Genomic DNA, 17,785 nt, shown 5'->3' on the forward strand with positions numbered 1-17,785 from the left:
TGGGTTTATTTATATAATTAGGCCCATCAGCATAAAAATAAGAAAGATGTGTTTAATATTCATTTTATGACTTAGGTAAAATATGTATGAGTAAATTAAAAATGGTAAGAGCAGATTTGTACATAAATAAAACAACACCATTCTTTGGATGTTTATTAAGCAAGCCTATAAAATGGACCTGAGGTTAAAGTTCTATACACCAGCATCAATCTATCTTTGACAATTTCTTGACAACGTTTTGTTTCTTCTGATAACTTTTTAGAACGGTAAGTTTTTCATGGGGTTTTTGAGGCTATCACTTTAACATCTTACACGTGAGGGGGAGCTTTGTGTCCTTTTTTTTTTTTGTGGTTTTTATGGCTGCACATTTCAGCTAAGGACCCTTTTCTCAGAAAAAAAAAAAAAAAACAACCTTTCACCTTTTCTTTTTGGTTTTCCGGTGATGCAAGTTAAAGGCCAGAGAAGTTTTTATTTAACATCTACACCCACTCGCCACCACGTAATAACCAAGAAATGGGGGAGTATCTGAAGGTCTAATAGGTTTTTCTTAGTAAGGCTCTGTAATAACATGATGGTTTTAGACTGTGGTCTGTGCTTTAGACTTAAGGGCTGTTTGTCCTTAATAACCAAACTATTGAGATGTCTGTATGATCCTTACACTCGTGGGTGGACTGTCCTTTTTTAGTCATGCTAGAGGTAAAACTTAAAGGGCTGACAGTTATGTCTGACTCTAAACCAAACTATTTCAGTTTTTGGTGAAGTGAGACCTAATGACAGTTAGAAGAAGATCCCTGACCACCATACAGCTCAAACTACAGGAGTTGGAGTTCATGGGATGGAGGAAGTTTTAAAAACACTTTTTTGAGAACTTTCTTCTGTTTTAGCTTGGAATGATGTTTTAAAAGCCACACATGCAACCTTTAGATGTGTCCCAGGCCCGACATACCTGAAACAACTCACTGAATTACCTCCATAATATGCAATGAAGCTGTACAGTTTTTATTGGCTATATAACTAATTCAAACTTCACTTTAAAAAAACATATAACATATTTTTTCTTATACAACAAGATCTGGTACACCCATAACTACTCAAGTTGTTTAAAAGTAAAATATATATTTTGGCTCAAATTTTGAATGGACTTAAAGGAACTTTATTAAACTCTCTGTATTTTAATACAGTATGGAGTACTAAGACTTGAAAAACTGTTTTTTGCTTGATTAGTCAAGTTATCTCCTTTTAGCAACCAGTCCCCTCAGTGCGGTGTTTGTATGTCTGGTTTTTCCTGCTCAAGAAAACATGGTAGATGAGCGATTGCTCCTCCTGGCACATGTACGAAAATATTAACATCTATCGGAATCTTATGATTTGACCCATAGTTATCACTATGATCAACAGATTGGCAACGTATCTTTAAATGAGTCATAAAGTCACAAATAGGCTTTGATAATGTTGGAAAACGGCAGTGATTTCTATTTCTTAATGTTGTGTTTTGTCGTAAGCTTACGGTTGGTGTGGTATACGCCCTCCTAGGTTTAGACAGAATATTAGGTACAGAGGAAAAAGCCATACAGATGGTATAATGGCTTCAAGTACTGTGTTAATGCATCTAATTTCTGTGCATAATGTTCATTCATCATGCATAGTCTTTAGACAGTCTTGGTTGAATTCCAAAGCTTCAACTTCTTCCTGTCTGTTGTCTGTCTCTTTTTTCTTTGTATGGTCAAAGTTTCCTTATGAGCACTTGAAAAATGAATGAGGGTTCCACAGTAACTTTGAGAGAGACCGATGCTGTGCTTCATATTAACTGTGAAGTTAATATGATGGTAACTTACTTCTTTTGATCTCATCGCCAGGTAGATGTGGAAGCTCTGAAAAAAAATCTTCTTAATCTATTTTCTCCTGCATATTAGTTTCCTTTTTTTGTGTTTCTTGCTTGTTTTCTCAACCCAACACATCTTATGACCCTCTTTAATTTTTTTGGCCTCCTTGGTTTGGTTTCATTGTTCAGTTCTACTATTGGTTTGACGTGTTTGGTGTAATAAGCTTGTCAGTGTATGTAAAAGAGTGGGGCAGCATGCATGTGGGCATGGACATGTTCAGGGGGCGGAGAGGGTGTCAGCTCATTAACCTCCTTGTTCCCTTTGCAAAGCCCTGCATATAATCTGTGTTAGTCTTGTGTCATTACTCCTCCCCCCCTGCATTCTTTAGCTGGGAATGACTAGAAAGAAAAGCAAATGGCAGAAGAAGAGAAGAAGAGGGAAAGGCTCTTAACAAATGCCCCTGCTTTTACCTTGCAAAACTAAAGCCCACACATCTGTTTCCTTCCCTACTCTTGTCTTTTCTTTCTCTTTCTTTACCTGCTGTCTGTCTTTCTGACCACAGGCCCAGTACAGTGTTAGGCTTCGCACTGCCCCCCCTTCAGGCATCAACCCATCTAGGAAAAGACTGGCCATTGCTATGGTGAGCTACGGTAGCTGAAACCCCCATTTTTTCAATAGCGTTCACTAATAGTAGTGCTCATTGAAGCAAATGGAGTCTGAATAGATTCTCGAAAAGGAATTTATTTCAGACAGACAATTTCAAGCAATTTTGACAAACAACAATAAATAAATAAACCAAATACACACAAAAAGAGACTGGGGAACATCAAACCAAGCCAAACTCCAAATTTCAAGGTAATTAAATTCACCTGGACATAAATAGAAACAAAACATTCCACCGAATAAACCTATCGGTATATATAGCCAGAGAACTGACATCAATTAATAGAGATTGTCTCAAAAGGGGTATGAAGAAGTAAAACTTTATTTTCATACCCCCTCGATTCTTCATCTTTAAACGTTCAAAAAGTTTCCGTTATTCACTGGGATTGAAATGAACATATAGGAATTTCATATTGTAAGAGAATGAACTATACCTACAAAGTATAGGGTTTTTAATCCAACTATTGTTAAGCAAGAAACCAGACAAACTTGGATATCTATAAAAAATGTATGTGGTGAATAATTCACTAGTCTGCATGTGTAGCAATGAGCATATACAGTAATATAGAAGTGTTTCCTTAAGTCCAGACTCCAGTCCAGGTCCACATTGAACTGTATCCAGTCTTACCCCTCCACCACCCACATTTTTTTTTACTTTAAAGGAATAGTACACCCAAAACATGATTAGCCTTCATTTTCTACTCACCCCCATGCTGAATAACACTCTGGAGTACTTTTTTGATATCTCAAATGCATCTGGAGATCTGGGAGGCTTCTTGCTGTCTGCTGACATTCAAATAATGGAGGTCTATGGCGCCCGAGGCAGAAAGGTCCATAAAAGTCCACAAAAAATGTGTCAATATTCCTCCATACTGCTCGTCCAATGTATTCCAAGTGTCCTGAGTGGGTAGCATCCAGAATTTACTCGAAACAAAGTCATTTAGAATGTTTTTAGAGCATAAACAGTAGTGTATAGGATTTCCTGAAAGCGCGCACATACGCGTTCACGACGCTATGGAAGCCGGCAGACCAAACCAGATGAAAGTGCACATTCAGCGTCTGCTCTGCCAATAATGCAAGCGTAGAAGAAGAAATGTGCTGTTTACCTGTGCAAAGAAAGAAACAACGAAAGAAAAATGTCTGAGGACTTCAGTGTTGAGGAAGAGCATGAGTTCTTTGCCGAGCTGAATGCGCTGGTTTGGTCTGCCGGCTTCCGTAACGTCGTGAACGCGCATGTGCGCGCTTTCAGGAAATCCTATACACTACTGTTTATGCTCTAAAATCATTCTAAATGACTTCGTTTCGAGTAAATTCTGGATGCTACCCACTCAGGACACTTGGAATACATTGGACGAGCAGTATGGAGGAATATTGACACGTTTTTTGTGGACTTTTATGGACCTTTCTGCCTCGGGCGCCATAGACCTCCATTATTTGAATGTCAGCAGACAGCAAGAAGCCTCCCAGACCTCCAGATGCATTTGAGATATCAAAAAAGTACTCCAGAGTGTTGTTCAGCATGGGGATGAGTAGAAAATGAAGGCTAATCATGTTTTGGGTGTACTATTCCTTTAACGCTCATCTTAAGCTCAGCAGCACCAGAGGAAGAGACTGGTTGGTGTTGTGCTAGTTATGAAAATAAGATGATCAAAATCAGATGATTAAAGTAGAGTTTACTTTGTGAAACTGAACACAACCATTTATGTACATGAAAACAGAGTGGATGTATTGTTAGCCCTGTCAGTGCCCGATCGGTATCTGAAGCACAGTCCATACCATCAGCTCTTTTGCACATGTGTCTCGACAAGAAACGTCTGGATCATCATTGAAAAAAGTAGTAACACTAACAACATAGCTTATTTCTATTCTGAGTTATAAACCCATGCTGAAGAACATAATGTAAAATGTTGAGAATGATTTTGCTGAGAGAAGCAATGCTTTAACATGATTTCCATTGCTTGTCTAATGTCATCACCACCGATGCTCAGCTTCAGCTAAGTATGTGACGGTTTCTGTCGATATTTTTAAGTTATTTTTATAGTATGCACTATATACTTTACAAGTACAGTGAAATAAATGCATAAAACATAAAATAACCACAATTATTTGCAATATATAAAATAAAAAGTGCCCTGTTGGGCGTACGGTAGGGATCGTCCATATGGGACAGATTGGGTACAAGCAAGCAATGAAACAGAAAGGATGTAATTTAATTCTCTCCGGAAAGTTGTTATTTACTTTATAAATGTTGTAGTTTAGTACTCTTTTTATAATCAAGTATAGAAACATGCACTTTTTGTACTGTTTCTTAAAACACATTGCAGATCTGATTTTCTTTTGGCTGCACATGCTCAAATAAGCTGATTGTGTGGATTGTGCTTCCAGCACTGATCAGTTATTGGCAAGCTTAGCACTACAGCAGCTAATATCCTCAACAGAGAGCTGCATGTTTACCCAAGATAATTTGAAGACATATAAGCCAGCTATTACATGGCTTCAGAAATAAATGATAAAATTATGCACACTTGGTAGGAATGATTTTTGAAAATGATTAAATCTATAAAACCCAAGAACAGGTTATGAGCCTTAAAACTTTCCAGAAACAGTTTGGACTATTACGTATTGGTCACTGTTGAAACAAATAGTTGCTGACTTGTATTTGTTAAGGACAGTGTGAAGGCAAGCCTCACTTCTGAAGAATTGTGCATGATTTTGCTTAAATTATCTGTTTGTGAAACCCCTTTATACAATTGGCCAAACCAAAAAATAGTGTCGCTCCTTCAATCTTTGTATTTTTACTAAGCATCCAACAAAACTTTCAGTTATGCTTGAAATTTCATATTTATAATTTTTTTTCTGTCATGTTCTTTTAAAAAAAAAATCCAAAATTTTGATTGGCTTGATTTCAAATAGAAAAAGTATTGAATCATATATTGGAAACTTTTTTTCATATACGTTTTATTTTCATACAGCTGTTTTACAGGAATTTACACATATCAGAAGTGTGTAATTAGAGGAGTGTGTGAAAAAAGGTGCAAAAAAAACGCCTCTATGGTTGTTACAGTAGAAACTCACTCCATGCAGAGAATAAATAGCTTGAATCTTAATGTACTTTTAAATAGTTTCGATCCATTTCAGTCCATCTGTTGGAGAAGTATGCCTCTGATCTTGACATGTGCAGACTGAACTCCCTAATTCAGGATAGATGAAAAACATTCAAATAAAACATCTAACATTTCTAATCTCATATGTATTATGACACATTTAGATATGGTATTTCTGTTCTAAATATAGGCACTTAAATGAGTTTTAATTTCTCATTTGACTCATCAGCTAACTTTGCATCTTAAGCATCTGTTAACTGACTCTTTGTTACTGTCGTCATGCTGTGGCAACAGTTTGTTTGTTGCTTTTCTGTGAATTTTTTTCCGGCCAAAATTCTGGTTTTATGGGTGTATTATAATTGTTCAGAGCAGTGGTGTCTCATATTGTGGTGTCTTAAGTATTCAGAGATCTATTTTTTCCAAATAAATAAATTTTTACAATTTATATTAGACTTGCATAGCAAAGTTTTCTGTTCCCAAGTTTGTCTTTGACTTAAAAGCCGCTGGATATTCTTGGCCCTTCTTTATTATATTTAATAAGAGCCCATTGTGGCTAGTAAGAGAATTATAATTTGTGTTGTATGCAATATTTTTGTATAATGTGAAGAGATTTTGTGTTATCTTGTGAGCTGCAGGATTAAGTTATTTGTTGTCTCACTCAAACGTAGTATTGCTTCTTTTCTATTCTTTGTCGCATATTTAAAATGAGGACACCCTTAGACACAGACTGATCCATTTACTTCGCATGTAATGATTCAATATTGTCAGAACTGTCAAACATGACACTTTTTTTTTTTGGTTTTGCTTTTGTCTATTTTATTCTGTTTAGAGCACCATATTACAATAAGATATCTAATTATAAGCTGAAGGAAGCCAATCGTTGTAATGTTTATTTGTTTTTCTTTTTCTTTTTTTCCTTTTCCTGTTAGAGTTATCTGATGATTGTGGTGAGCAGAAGCAAATGGCAGGGGTAACATGACGTTCACCATGCCCTTTATCTTCTCTCATCACCGTTTATCCTCGTCAGTTAGAAGTTGCTTGTGTACTCCTAGATCCCTCTGAAACTGTAACTTCTTGCAGCTCTTAAAGAACTAATTGTTTTTTTTTCACATAGAGCTGTGCTACTAAAGCCTTTGCTGTTAAGCATAGCACCTGCTGGACCCACCTACTAATTGCATTTGATGTTAATTTGACTGATGCCAACAAAGCACGTCCAGCACTACTGGGGTCCATGAAGGCTACCACAGCATGATGGTGGAGGCCATGCGGGTTGCACTTTGGTTTTGTAAATTTCTTTCTTCTAAACCTTTGTGCTTACACGTGGCTCACTGGATGGTTGTGACCTCTTTTGCACTCTTCCTGAATTGCTGCAGAGGCAGAATGATGTCGCCAATGATCCGCACTGTAACTTGTGCTCACTTTAAATGCAGCAGCCACACCTCCAACAACAAATCAATATGCACTGAAGTCTAAATGGAAGAGTTGGTGGTTTGGTTCATCGCTATAGAATTCACCGAAACATAAACAATGTGAAAGCACAATGCTTGCATCAAAGTCATGTTTACTATATAAAAAACATAAATTATTCAAATCTCATGTTAGGATTATGTTGAGCTTATTGCATGGTAAGATGTTTTTTACAGAGTAAGGTCCTTCTGACAAATGATCAATTGTGAGTGGAAACTTATGAACTGCACAGCTTTATGTCTTCAAAAATAAAGCTGATGGTGTGGGCAGTTGTGTGGGACTAACATTAACAATATTCTCGAATTTGCATAGGAAGTTTCATCCAAACCAATTCTTTTTTAATATAACAATGGCTAGTGTATGAACTGCCAGTGAGCCGGCTTAGAAAAATATGTAAAGGTAAGCACTGTGTTTGTTTACACCTTTAAGCTTTAAGCCTTCAAACTAAACATATACATAAATTTGTTTGGGAATATTTCTAGTTGCATAAAACACACCCAGTAAAGGTGTGGAACCTAAATAACAGACGCTTAGATTTTTGGTTTCCATGCATTACATGAATTCCACCGTATGGCAAGCCTATAAAAGACTTAAATAACAAATAATGGCATGGCCTCCATCCTTTCATGGCCTAACCCCTTTTGAGAACATGTGGGTCATTCATAAACAGAAAATAGGAAGTGTTACATCTCACTTAACGCTGCCTAAAAGGCTTGGAATGCTGATAAACAAAAAGTTCACCATCAATCAAGAAGTTGACTGAATCTTTTATAGAGTGGCTATAATAATCACTAATCATTTTGAAATTTCAAAAAAATTATTTTGTATATTTGTGTACTTTTCTCACTTTATTGGGTACAAATTAATGAGATAAGAATAATAGTGACCCAATAGTTGAACAACCATAAATATTCTATATAAGCCAAGTCCTTGCTTTATTTTCCTTAGATATGCAAGGTTGAGGTTAAATAACATTTTGGTTTACCTTAAAGCACCAAAGAAGTAAATGTATCCTTAAATAATACAACTTGTCTAATATTGATGCTACCTACATTATTCTTTATTTACTTACTTCTTATATTATCTCGTGTAACAGTGTCATTGCGATGTAAGGTCAATATGCAATAGTCTTACGGGGCTATTAGTAAATATGCCTTAATCCTTCACTGAATCATTATTTTCTCTGTTAAAGGCAAAAAAATATTTTTAGAATTTATTTACACATTATTTAAATCTTAAGAAAAACACAAAATGAACTGAGAAAATCTCTGAACATTCTAACAGCCAATGACTCGTGTGTGCAGATAAACTGTCATCCGTTTAGATTTTTATCCTTTTGTGAACCGTTGTAGAGCCGAGTTCAAGGTGGAAACAAAACCTTTTTTTGGCAACCCACATGCCCCACACTCCCACCTCGCACTACCTCTCCATATTCTCAATCTCCACTTGTATCTCTTTTCATCTCTGTTTCTGACTGTTGGCTCTGTTTTGTGGTTATTCCAGCACATCAACAGCAAACTGGATAAGTGAGAGCTCTGACTTTTTTTTTTAGTTTTTATTTTGCTGCTGCGTATCCCAAGGCAAAGGTAGAACCGGAAGTGGTAGACACTTTTTTTTCTAACTTCATTTCAGTATGCTTCTTTTGCCTTGGAGCTGATGAATGATTTTGCGCCATATTTTCTGAGAAATTGGAACTAAGTGAGACTGTTTTCTCAGAGTTATACTAATTGTGGTACACTGCTGTTTTTTTATTAACAATTCTCACATATTCTTTTTTTTTGTTTTTACCCAAAATTCTTTTACTCAATTTTTAGAAGAATATAATCTAACCGATCTATTAAAAATGGAAAATTAGCAAATGTTTTCTAAAGATGTTTCTGTAATGCCTGTGGTCTTTATTCAGTTATCCTGCAAGGAAATGCGGATAACAGAGAAGTCATGTAGCAAAGGTCACAAAGTCTGGACTCAAACTACAGATAGTTAAAGTTCTAGTAAGTCATGTGCAACACTCCTGAGCTATGAATATGTATATAACTTGCTTTGAATTTCAGTTCCGTAAAAGAGAAATCACACAAAGCCAAAGGAGCAGTAATAGATATTGTAACACTGTTGCCATGCCTGTAAGTGCTGCGGTCTGCCACAACCAAACTTTTGGTTATTCCCTGCAGAAGAATTGATGCCCCTTAGTCAACATTGTTTCCAACTGAACTATGGCTTCATAGTTGCCCTAGTAGAGCATAGAGGCTAAAGTAAAATCAACAATTAGTTGAACAGCTTCCTCTGACATTTTTTTAGGATTAAAGAAAACCTGCAAATACAAAAATCCGACCAACACACAAACAGATGATAATTGTTGTAATCAGAAAGAGAGAGATGCAAAGTGAAAACATGCTGGAAATACAAAAACTGCTGCAAATGAGGGTAAGAACTAAAACACGTGCTAGGGGAAATGCTGCAAGTATCAAAGCAACGGAATTTTGATAAAAGCTGCAAACTAGCTTTGCGTTATGGAAGCGCTTCAGAAGACTCTGACAAGTCAATCAACTCGCATGTGGTCAGATTCTTTAAGCCGGGCATACACAGTGTGATATTTTCAATCGTTGCATGCAGCTACTGCTCACACTGTACGACGAAACCAGAGCGTTTCAAATTTCACAGCTCACGATATATGTTTTCACACTGTGCGGCCACAACGGTCGACTGGATTTCAAACGTCTTTGATTTTTCTCCCAACCTACAATTCCTAATCGGGAGGTGGTCGTGAGCGGCTCATTGCCCCTCGTTACCCCCTGTAAACTACGTGACGCACGATCAGGCTGAAAGTTTGACAGATCGAAAGATTGTCACGCGGCTGGAGAATTGGCCTGAAAAGGGCACAAAAAATAGTACAGTGAATGCCTGTTTGAAATAAATATACTTTTTTCACTCCACATGTACTCTGTAAGGCATTTTGTATATGCTTTTGCAACAGATCTGTCTCAAAGGTATAGTGAAGGATGTTCTTTTTCCAGGTGGATCATCAAAATAAGTGGTCGTCTTAATTATCAATCATTCTGGTGATATGTTTACGTAAGGCAGTCCTAGGTTCTCGTCCCAATTTTCACTTACCGGTGGTGAGTCTGGCAAATTGCAAATCTTTTTTTGGGAAAGTAAGTTTGGATGATAGATGCAAACAGCAACTTTTAAACAGAGCGTGCACGAGGAGAAATTGGCACGTGCATTTTCTTGCACAAATTTAATAAGCGTTCCCTCTCGGGACCAGGTACAGGGTTGCATATGTGCATTATTTTATAAAGTAGGGAGGGCAGGTTTTTTTTTTTTTCAAAACGTCACGGAAATCCTCCACTATACCTTTAAGTCTGGTCCCCATATGCGTTGATGATTGTCTCCCCCTTGTGGTCCGGAGCCTCTTCAATTATGTGAAGGTAGTTTACATTTTTTCTTACAGTTTTTGTTACTTGCAGCATTTTTTCTTTGAGTGTGTTGTGTGTTAGCATCATTTATGTATTTGAAGGTTTTGTTTTTGCAGGGTCTTTTTACTTTGCTCCTATCTATTTTCGGCCATCCTTTGCAGCATTTTTCCTTCGCATGTGTTTTGTGTGTTTGTTAGTTTAATATTTCAGTTTGCTACAATCCTCTTTTGTTTGCTAGACTTTTTGAATTTGCTGTGAATTCATACATTTGCATGGGGTTTGCACCCCTCAGCCACAGCAGTTATTGATGCTTTTCTATGTTCTTGTGAAAAAGTATCAGATGTGTACCACTCCCTTCCTTTAACTTTATGCTGTACAACTGAGCAATTTACATTTAGTGTTGTTTATTTTGTAAAATGTAAATAACTTTATAAGCAAATGTTAAGAAAGCGTTCTCTAGGTAACTGATCTTTGGTAGTATTGCAGAAACTGAATGTTGTTTTAACCTTCATTATGATTACTTTTTATACTATACCACCCAACATTGTGTTCTAGTAGAATGAAATTCATTTACAGCATTAGACTTGCAATGCTTTCAATGGGATCTTAAATGGAAACACTTTAAGGCTGCATTTATGTTGATGTTTGGTCTCTGTCTCTAAGAGAATGATGATCAGCTTTCTTCTTTTTTTAAGATGTCATGAGCTTAACGTGCTAATTGTAAATTAACCAATTCTTGTGTCCATATAGTTCGCTCAAATCCAACATATCTTGACTTTTTACACTTTTAAGGGGTTCATCTTATTTCCTAAAAGCAGAAAAGTTCCATGTAGGAATTAAGCTTCTGATCAGTAAATTGAAATCAATCAAAATCTACCTGTAGGATGCAGATGTTTTTCCAGGTATAAACACAATATAGGGCTTTTATTTGCATAAAAAAATTACATTGTTGATAAATTGGGGCCACATAAGTTACTTGATGTTGGTACAATAGATACGACCCCAGTGGTGCTGCGGCTGTGCACAAACTAGTAGTGTGACTTTGGTGTGAACACGGTTGTGTGTGCAGGATCAAACTTTCACACCCAGGAAGAGGCCCTGTTTCCCTTATCTAACGACAACAGAGCATGTGTCGCCATGGCCACAGGCTGTGCTTTTTATGGACTTTGTGTGGCTGTGTGTGTGTGTCTTTGTGTGTGCATGTGCATGCTTTTCCTCAATGTGTATATATGTGTGCCATGTACATTGTTTGCCCATGTTCATTGTTTGCTTGGGGCGTGGTGCAATACCAGATTTGTTACTGTAGCCTTTCTACTCAGTCTATTTCTGCATACTCCCAATGCAACTGTGTGAATTGATGGTTCTTTCTTTCTTTCTTTCTTTCTTTCTTTCTTTCTTTCTTTCTTTCTTTCTCTCTCTCTCTCTCTCTCTCTCTCTCTCTCTCTCTCTCTCTGTCTCTCTTTATATATGTCTCTCTCTTTTTTGCCCCTATACCTTATAGTATGTTTGTTCCCCCACCCGAAATATAGGTGTGTGTGTTTGTGTGTCCCTGTCTCTCCTTCCTCATCCATGTTGGGCTTTGAACCAGCAGTGACAAGTTGGGCAACATCAAAATTTTGTGGCGCACATTGTCTCAGGTTGGGGTTTGTTAGGTCTCTTCTACAGCTTAATTGAACAGAGAACTGGAGGGGAAAGAGTGAGATGTAAGGAGAGAAATGAAAAGAAGAGGGAGGAAGATGGGGAAGATGAGGAAGAAGGGTGCTCAAACAGGCATACATATTGCATGAGCCCCCACCTCCTCCTCCACCACACCCCTTCTCCTTGCAGAATGGCTGTGTACTGTTCTGGGTTTATTAATTCCGCTCGGTGAGAGAATTATTTTTAGAGACTTGGTTTACCGGCAAAGGCTTTTAAAGTCACACCTACTACAAATTCTGCTTATAGATTTTCTCTTATTAATTCAAAAGTTCAGAAAGTTGGTAGTGGTTGCTCTTTGGATTGATCATTTTTGCCAGCATCACAGACTATAAACGTGTTAATTAGGTAAAAACAAAAATTCTTAGTTGTTGCACCTTGCTACATGAGTTTTATTGAGGTAAATCTACATTATTATTTTCAGAGACTAAATGATGGCCTCCAGTGGTGCTGGGGGCCATCATGCTAATATGCTCATATGTTGAAGATGGAGCACTGGTAAAATGTATTTGCTCCTTTATAGATTTCTGCTTTTTGTTGTTTTTTATGTTAAGTTTTAATGTTGTAGATCATGAGCTTATGTTACATAGAAATATAGCCTGAGTAAATAAACATTGCACTCTTCAAATGATTTATTTTATTAAGGGGAAAATTATCTACTAACGATGGCCTATCTGAAAATGTCCCTTTGTCACATTGGCAAGTTCCCTAAATAATTACATTTGATTTACCACTGCTTTTCAAAACCTTCAATATCATTGCCAAACTCAGTCCTTGTTACTGCCTGAAACAAAATTAATTAATCTTAAAAGCCTGCTTTTTTATAGTATTAGGTAGGTATGATCTAAAGCAACCCATCATGTTCCAGTCTAAAACCATTATAATTAGGATTGCTGCACTTTAGTCAGTCTGGCTTTACTATTGTAAACATTATATATATAAAAAAGTTTATATCTAAGAGAAAAGTAATTGTTTATTTAATAATTTTATAGATTTGTTTTGCATAAATAATAGCTGTGCAAAGAATGCAATTCCTTTCTTTTTTGACTTATCATAAACAGTCTGATTTAGTTTGAACATCACCATTTTCTTGCAGTCCAAAAAACTTTCCATTTGGCCTCTGGATTTTTTTTCAAATTCCCAATTCATTCTTTCTTATGGGAGCCCTTGATAAAGATCTTTGGATATTTTCTTGTTGAAATTTGATTATCAGTATACATTTGCCTTATTTTGATGACCTGATCTCTCGACTTAAAGATTTTAAAGAGGTGCTTTGATGGATCCAGATGTTTGTAACCTTTATACCTGAGAGGAACAGGAAGTCATAGACTTATAATTATACACTTCCCATCTGTAAAATGGGGTTCGTTGGAATTTTACAGGAAGCACCATATGTGACATCTGGCTTCTGTGATTTTTCACTGTGACAATATAATCCTGGAATGAAAGAGGATTTGATTTAAGGTTTTAAAATAAGTATCATAGCTGAGTTCTTGATGCCTTAAAGCTGTGCTGTATTTCCATTATATCATCACTTTCAGGGTGCTTTCATGCAGCTTCACCAGTGATCGGCCTTCTAAAATGTAGAAATTTCACATCGTCGGTTGGCACGGTTCGCTGTCACACAGGATTTTTAGATCCAACCTGTATTTGAACTGAACATTTTAAGGGCAGCATTTCTCCACAGTTTTGCTGATCAAGAAGGAAAAGAAAGCACAAAGATGGTCATCTCCCTAATTGGGTTTCTGCTACTACTCTGGGGTAGTTGTGCACCTCTTCACTAATCCATTTAGCCCTATGAGAAAGTTTCAAACTGTGTTGTCTTCAGTTTTAAGATGAGATAGGACTCCCAACAGAGAAATTCATTTTGAAATTTCTCCAATGAGTTGCTCTTATACAATGTTTTTTCCTCCTGCTTTATGTATGCTCGGAAGAGCCTGCAGTCAGACTACAAGCAAAAATACAGAAACAAACATTTTGTAATACCTCATTATTTTTAGGGCTACAATTAACAATTATTTTGCAAATCGATTAATCTGCCAATTATTTTTTCGATTAATCGATTAATAATCGGATAGCAAAAAGTTCTTTAGAGAAGACCTACAAAATTAAACCAGGAGAAACTAAAAGTTTTCCACTTTAGGAGTTCTGGATGGAGGAGAACAGATTTTTATCTTAAATGCAAAATGTTGACATGCTTTTTTGTTTTTTTATTTTGGTATAATTGCTGCTCAAGGTGTGTTACTCTGTCAGCTAAAGGCTTGTTTTAGAGTCTCTAAACTCCAGTTAATGATTAATTTGTTACTAAATTAGTTGCAATTATTTCAATAATCAAATAATCAAGATTAATCTGATTAATTGTTTGAGGTTTAATTACTTTAGATTCTTCCATTTGTAAAACTCCATTATTTATACAAACAGACACATAACTGGTTGTGTTTACATGTTTTCAAATGTTTTGGCCCCTTTAGACAAAGTTTTTCATAAGCTTGACATGATTTTTCTCTGTAGAGACTAAGTGGTGTAATGGTGGCATTACGCCACAAGCAGTTGATCTTCACCCTCTTCCACCTCCACACAAACAGATGTTGCCTAGAAGGCTTAGTGAGGGGCTTATATAGATTGTCCATCAATCAAATGCAGTCTTCAGTGGAGCCTCCAATCCTGTCATCATCAGTCTTACAGGCGACTCCTAGATGAAAGGATCCCAGCCTTATATTGCCCCATTAGAACTGTGTAAATATCACATGTTTTCCCTGGATGTGGTAGTTAGCATTACTTCTACCTTGTGGCTTCATTATTTTTGAAACACTCAACTTTGTCGATTATAGTGAGGCATGACCCAGTTCCCTGACTCTATCTTTTTTCCCTTTTCTCTTCTCTCGCTCATTTTCCTCATTCTCATTTTCCTCTCACACTGAATGTTGTCCTTTTTGTCATTTATTCATCTTGTCTCTCCACTCACTGCCTTTGCTTTGCTGTCATTCTTTCAACTTGCATCTGCATTACTCTCATCCTCTCTCCCTCTCATCTGTGCATTCTTTATTTCACAATTTGTCTCTCTTCCACAGCTTATTATTATTTTTCCTCTCTGTTCTTTCAGTACCCTTCTCCTCCCCCTTGCCTCCACCCTTCGTCTTCATGTTTTTGAATTCCTCACCACCAGCACCACGTGTGTCATGGATTGAAACATCGCAAGCAGTGGTCCCTGCTGAACAATTACTATGCAAAGCAATCCAAATAGAGATGTTTGCCGAAAACAACATGTGTGTAATTACTGCTTAATGAGGCCCTTGTCTCAGGCAGAATGCCCAATTAAGCTACCGATGAGAAAGCGATGCCAAGCCCCGCTGAAGAAAAAGAGACGGGCGAAGAGGGAAAGGGGGGAGGGTGTGTGATGGAGAAGTAACACTGGAAAGGTTGTAACAGAGGAAAAAGGTGGAGATGATGAGAACATGAGGACAATGAGTAAAAAGAAAGGAATAGAAGTAGGATAATAAAAAAGAAAAATGGGAAGAAGCAGAAGACAAAAAAGGGAGAAAGAGTAAAAGATATTCCCCTGTGGCTGAGCTGATAGCACTGAGCCAGCTGTAAATTGGCATTTTAAATGGAAGAGTGAGAAAGTGCATAGCAGCGTTGTTCAGATAAAGGGGCATAGGGAAAAAGCTTTACATTGGAATATATGAGCAGCCATGTTGAAGCACAAAATGGCTGACCTTTTTTCAGGACTGTTGTGGCCTTTCTTTTGATCATTGCATTGCCTGAAGTAAGCGATTAAATTGGTCCTGATGCATTTCTTCCCTTTCGAGTTTCAAAGATTTCCACCTGAAAAATTCACTTTGTGAAATGAACTTCTCTAAAAAGCTCCTGTGATGCTGTGGGGTTAAAATTACATTGTTCAGCCGCTACCATCTCTTTCCACATTAGATAATCTTTAAGAGGGTCTCTAAGTGGCTTTGCATCATATTAAAGTGGAGTATAATAGAATAAAATGGCTCAGAAGAGAACAAGAGGCTGTCATGTAGGAAAGAAAGAGTTCATTGCAAATTTGTGACCTAAGTCAAGATTGTTTGACCCTCGCTCTGCAGGTTAGTCAGATGATAAACCCTTCCATGCATTCTTAGAAATAGACTGTATCTATAGCTAAATTAGTCAGCATTCAGCTCCAGCAAATAAGTAGAAGTTACTTTGGATTTATTCCTTGAAATGTGGACGAGGCTTAGATTCACCATATATCCAGCTCTTGGCTCACTTTCATGTTTGCATATTTAGATGAATGTAAATGTAATCATTAAATTGCTCATGTGGATCCTCACTTGGGCTTTTCATGGCATGCATCATTAACGAACCGTTGCCTCAAGGCAAGAACTTGTTCCCCCTAACCTTTCATCTGCAATTATGTACAGTAATTTTTCTTTCTTACTGCTCAAATGTTCATTCACCGACTTTCGCTTTTCCTGCCTTCAAGTGCGGACATCAGATTTCACCCCCTAAGGGATTAAAGCTCATTACCGCCCATTAGGCTACTTATCTGGCTGTTGTTTTGAGCAGGTACATTTTATGATCCATTTGTATACTGCACCATCCTCCAAATAAAAACTATCCTTCTATGTATTAAACTCTGAAGAATGCAACATTGAATTACGTCAAATTTAATTGTCTTTAATCTTTGGTCATTTCATGTTCCCTTCTGTGTTTTGGTGTTTAAACTGACCTAAGTCACCATATAAGAGTTGACTCTATGTGACAAACAGTTCCAGTCAGATGTTTACGACCATGATTAACAAATGAGGAAAAAGTGAATACCTTAACGAAGTAATTACTAGCCAGATGAATAGACTAATGAAACACTGCGTCATTAAACATCTCAAAAAAACCATTGACTAATAAAAATAGCAGACATTAAAGAAATACTACAACATTTTTTTCGAAAGCGTACAAAAGCATGTATACTTCCTGCAGAGGATGAAGAGAGCCCACCTGCCCTCACCCATCCAGATGACTTATTACAAAAGCACAATAGATAGCGATCTGACCAGCTTTCTCACTGCATGGTGTGGAGGCTGCAGTTTCTCAGACTGGAAGAAAGCGAGAAGAGTTGTGAGAACTGCAGAGAAGATCATGGGGGCTCCTCTTCCCTCCATAAAAGACATTTCATCCCAGTGCTGCGTATCCCCAGCCTGTAACATCATCAATGACCAGTCACACCCCCACCATGGACTGTTCTCCCTGCTTCCCTCCTGGAAGAGGCTTTGCAGCATTCGATGCAGGTCCAACAGATTCTGCATTAGTTTCTTCTCCAATTCCATCAGACAGTTGAACAGTTGAAAAAAATCTCCAAATCATGTCACAGACCACACCAAACCAAAAATACAGCATATTTGCAACATATATATTAATGATCTGAACTTCCATATCAGTGCATTTTTTTGCATGTTTTTTTTCTCCAACATTTTTTACATTTGATCACTGCTGCACTTTATGGAATGGAAATGTTCCTTTACTCTCTGAAAATCTGTACTAAATGACATTTCGTTTTGTATAAACAGTGTATACTAAATGACAACAAAAGTTGTCTAAGTCTAAAACAAAAAAAAACGTAAATTTGTAAGCATTAAGT

The 17,785-nt window shown here is 37.1% G+C and overlaps 1 protein-coding gene across 2 annotated transcripts in view; it reads left to right on the top strand.

Annotated features, from left to right (window-relative positions):
- Positions 1 to 17,785, top strand: part of LOC119782195 (thymocyte selection-associated high mobility group box protein TOX-like) — a 115,399-nt gene that overhangs the window by 40,301 nt on the left and 57,313 nt on the right. The window contains exon 2 of one of the 2 annotated variants that reach the window (XM_038283046.1): positions 2,386 to 2,463. The exons of the other annotated variant lie outside the window; for it this stretch is intronic. Within the exon in view, the coding sequence (XP_038138974.1) occupies positions 2,386 to 2,463 (78 nt within the window). The remainder of the gene's footprint in view (positions 1 to 2,385; positions 2,464 to 17,785) is intronic. 2 annotated transcript variants of the gene reach the window in all.

This window comes from Cyprinodon tularosa, unplaced genomic scaffold (assembly GCF_016077235.1).
Source record: "Cyprinodon tularosa strain WSP-4 unplaced genomic scaffold, ASM1607723v1 ctg19, whole genome shotgun sequence".
Taxonomy (NCBI): Eukaryota; Metazoa; Chordata; class Actinopteri; order Cyprinodontiformes; family Cyprinodontidae; genus Cyprinodon; species Cyprinodon tularosa.